This window comes from Teleopsis dalmanni, chromosome 2 (genome assembly GCF_002237135.1).
Source record: "Teleopsis dalmanni isolate 2A chromosome 2, ASM223713v2, whole genome shotgun sequence".
Lineage (NCBI taxonomy): Eukaryota > Metazoa > Arthropoda > Insecta > Diptera > Diopsidae > Teleopsis > Teleopsis dalmanni.
The window spans coordinates 43102465-43107124 of NC_051847.1; the positions used below are offsets into that span (position 1 = coordinate 43102465).

Below are 4660 nucleotides of genomic sequence, written 5' to 3' on the forward strand. Positions count from 1 at the left end.
TAATTTCATTCCGGAATGACTTGTGACATTATTCTGTTAAAATATTATATCTCTCACATCCATTTCTTCAAATTTTTGTTAAAAGAAGGTAGCTATATTAATCAGAATTGAGAGTTTGTGTCTTATCATATTTTCAGACCAATTATTGAATAATAAGACCAATAACAATCGTAGTGCCAGCAATAAAATATTATCATTTATTTCTTGAGTTTCACCTGTTTCAGACACGTCAAATATATTGTCGAGTCATTTGTCAGCCCGATCCAAAATTTTTCAATTCTTGCAAGCAGTTTAAAACATCAGGCTTTGAACGAGCTTTAATTATAGGCATTTCAAAATTTCATCTACTGATCTGTTCCCATCAATTCTTCTCTCCAGGAACATAGCTAGAAGAAACTTTGTGATATTCGATATTTGTCAGTGAGGAGTAATATTTCATTAGAATTTACAGTTTCGTTGTCATCAATTCGATTGCTTTGATTCCTTGCAAACATAGTAATATTTGACAGAGAAATTTTTTCGATAGCGTATATAACAACCTGCAAGTACCATACAATGAAATTCATGAGTGGATTATATTTATAATATTCGAAGAAATACCTGCTCTCATTTCATCCTCCATCTTTCAGTCAAGTGTCTTAATAGTAACTTTAACGTCACCTCTCACAGATCTCGACTCTCAGCATTGAAATCTAGTATTAGATTTCAGTATTGTCATGATATAGTCTATAACTGATCCCAGATCATACTTTTTGAGCCCCTCAATTTGGTTCCTTACAATATTGTATCTTATTTGTAATTGACTCTGTTCCATTATTTCCTCTTCAGTATTGAGAGTGTACTTATAAAAGACATAAAGAATTATATACAGCAGTAACGACTAGAAGTGTAGCAACAATATCAATATCTTGGCAACCCTATCAACCATTTGGTGGTAATTTTGTAAAATTGATACTTTAAGTACTCTGAAGAAACACGGCTTTGTTTTTTTTTTGCAGTAAATTAATGAATAATTTTCTAGATATTTAAAAAAAAAAAATAAGAAATAACATCTTATTCAATCTTCTTGAGGCGTACTAGTAAGAGTGATTATTAAACGATCTATATTCTAAAACAGCGAGCCTCAATTTATATATGTGATATCTTAAATAATAGTTCTATCAGTTATATGTCACTGAAACAATGCTCTAGGATCATGAAATATTTATATTATTATTTAATATATTTTATATTAAATATTTATATTATCAGTAAGTTTAATATATTACATTTTCAATAACTTTATATGTTTCGGTCTACATTCTAATATGACAACCCTCAAATTAAACTTATGTTATCTGGGAGAACAGTTCTATCAGGCCTTTGTCACTGAAATGATGCTACCAACGAAATATCACTAAAATACAACCTTTTATATTAACTAGTTAACTTTATAATATCATCCATTCAGTAACTTTAAATTTTTTCCTTTCGAAAAGTCAATACAGTGACTTCTACAGTGATTTTAATGACATAAATTGTGGTAGTGATTGATTACTCACCTAGTATAGTAATGCTATTCTGAAATTGTCAAGTATTGCGAGTACCAGTACCACAATTGATGATGAAAGTTTTTCATAGTGAAGCTCAAGACCTCAGTCCTATTACCAACAGCTGCCACTATTTTCTTTGCAACTACATAAATAAATGTGAAAATTGCTCAATAAAGCAATAAATTTTTATTTATAGTTTTTTTTAAATTGCTTGACATTTTCAGCTTTCTTATTTTAATTGGTCTATCAATTTTACTTACTTTTACATTTTTACATTTATAATATTGTCAGCAATAATTTATATATTATATTTGGTATATTTTCACAGACATATTTCACATTTGATTCCCGAGCCGAACAACAAACGGAAGTTTATTTGCGTTATGGACAACATCCGGAATTGTATCCAAATCGGCGTGGTGAAGTAGTACAAGGGTGTGTATACAATAAAAATAAAAATAAAAAAGAAAATAAAAATAAAAAAATAAATAAAAATAAAAATACGAATAAAGGCAAAAAATAGCAAAAAAAAAAAAAATTCGTATGAAACCATCAAAAAATCGGTCTCAGGCCAAAGACTGCCACACATATCGACACAACAACCACAAAATATATACAAAATCAAGTGTTGCCAACTGCTGGCAAATGCTCGTAAGGCATAAAAATAATTTAATTTTACTATTATGGCTTACATAAGTGCTTTTCCGTAATCATATTTTCAATATTAATGAATGACAGCGGCAGAGTTGCTGTTTCTATAGAAAACTAAAGAAATCGAATTACACAAAAAGTTGTTGATAAACATTGATTTCGTCTGCAACTTTTCCCCGTCCCACTCCCATTCCGAGTCTTCTCAGTTGTAGGCAATCTGTATATTCTTTAAATTTCTTATTACCAAAAAAAAGGTCCTTTGTAAATTTTAGAAACAACGCGGAAAGCTACTTAAATATTTCCTTTTCCCTTGACTTCTATTGCGCCATTTTGAATTGTATGCGCTTTCCATTGAACTGAAATTGTTTCCATTAGTATTTGTTTCCTTCCCTACTTATTTTGTAATTTTTTATTTCATAAACATAATTTTATTTATCTTTAGAAAAATATACAAATAAGTGAATACGAAACCATTCGAGAGCAACATTTTGTTGTATTTTATTTTTAAAATAATTTTATTGGTTATTAAAAGTTCATTGAAAAGGTTTGTTCCTCAAAGTTTATGGCCTTTTTTATTGACAGTGGAAGACAGTAGCTTACTTGGACTGACTTTAAATTTTATTTTATTTTTTTTATTTTTTTTGCTGAAATCCTTGAAATTCCTTTTGCATTTCAAGGATAAATACAGAAGTTATTGTTAAGCCTGAACTTATCTCTTGGTTTGTCGGATTGAAACTACATAGACTTCATGCTTATATCCTTTGACATTTTATTTAAACTCTTTTTTATTATTTCTTCAACAGTTTTATAAACATGAAAAGGACTTAAAGCATAAACGTCACTGGTTTGAAAAGAGAATTTTTATGCAGACTTTAGCACTTTTGCCATAGTCCTTCCTCATAAAAGTTATGTTTCTGTTTCAGTATTTTTGTAATATTTTCTTATATTGCATATATACTGAAGACGTAGTGATACTGCAAGTTTTTTACATAGTTTGAATAGTTTTAATATTCTTCTTTTAAGTATCAATACAGTTTATTTTGAGTTTTGCAGTTCTAACGAACCAAATTCAAACTAAAGAAGTATTTATTGCAATAAAACATAAAACAATGTCTGTAAAAGTTGAAAGAATATTTTTAAACTAATGTTTTTAAATCTTATGACAAGGGAGGCCAAGGTTCACACTGAACTGTAGTGCCAAATAAGCTGAAGTAGTCTTATGACAAGAAATTCATTTTAAATAGCAAATGGGTGAAGAAATTTTCAAGTCCAAAAATATATTTAATCCAGTGACTCCTTGGACTGACCATGCTACTACTTCATATTTCGTCAAATATCCAACAGTGTTCTTTCTGAACATCCATTGATTTAATTCTCTACACATAATTTAGTTAAGTTGATTTAAAATAGGTTTATATTATATCTAAGCTAAGATATTACTTAGATATATATTAAGATATATTTGACAGAGAACGCAAATAAATATAAATCCAACATCTCCGACAGTCATTCATTGTCGTGTCCTTTATTTTTCAATATATTTTTGAGTAACTCCAACTCATATTTTTTGTTAGATTTATGGCATAATACTTATATATGTTAAAAAATTTTGAAATAAAGAAGAAATATCTAACTATCCAGCTATCTATATTTGGCAGGGCACGAGTTCAATCCCTAGAACTTGCAGTCTTAAAAAACTATTTATATAAAATAAATAAATACAAGAAATGATCCCAAGACCACTGATGTTGGGTATTTGGCAATACTCAAAACAGCTGTATGATCAGCCAATAACGAATTAAAAATAAAATAAAAGTATAAAAAGATTTTTTGTTTTTATAGTTCACTACTTTTCAAAACCTCTCTACTTAAGATATATTTTTAATAATAAGAATGTTTATTTTTTATAATTTCTTTTAACCTTCATTACTAAATTACGCTAGTTATAAAATTTGCTACTACTTAAATTTCATCCCACCTTTTATTTTTAATTTTTCTATACATAGGACATTCAATAAATATAGGATGATCTTAAATAAAAAAGTTAAATAAAGCCGTACTCAATATATAATCAAATCAATAAGCCGTAGTGTGAAGATAATATTTAGGACTTCCGTCAGTATAATCAATCATTTAGAAAAGAGTACTATCCTTCTTAAAAATAACAAAACTCTTAAAGGGGATAAAGCTCACAAATTTATTTATTGAAAGATTTCAAACCTCTTTATTCTAGAAGTGATCAAACTTCTGAACAGGTAAATGATAATCTGCTGTTAGACGTTATTATTCAAGTAGCACTTAAACTACTACTAAGAAGAATAAAAGTTAGGAATTTCTTCATTCGATGATTTTGAATGCACAGTTAGACGTCACCATTCCATTATACTATCAAACTAAGTACTAAAGAGGGTGCTGCTTCAGAATTCCTTCATTCGAAGATTTTAAATGTCTAATTGGATGTTACCAAACTAGCGTCA

General features: G+C 28.5%; 1 protein-coding gene across 1 annotated transcript in view; it reads left to right on the forward strand.

Annotated features, from left to right (window-relative positions):
* Positions 1 to 4660, forward strand: part of LOC119674394 (tolloid-like protein 1) — a 24778-nt gene that overhangs the window by 15839 nt on the left and 4279 nt on the right. Inside the window, exon 2 of the mRNA XM_038085530.1 lies at positions 1861 to 1967. Within this exon, the coding sequence (XP_037941458.1) occupies positions 1861 to 1967 (107 nt within the window). The remainder of the gene's footprint in view (positions 1 to 1860; positions 1968 to 4660) is intronic.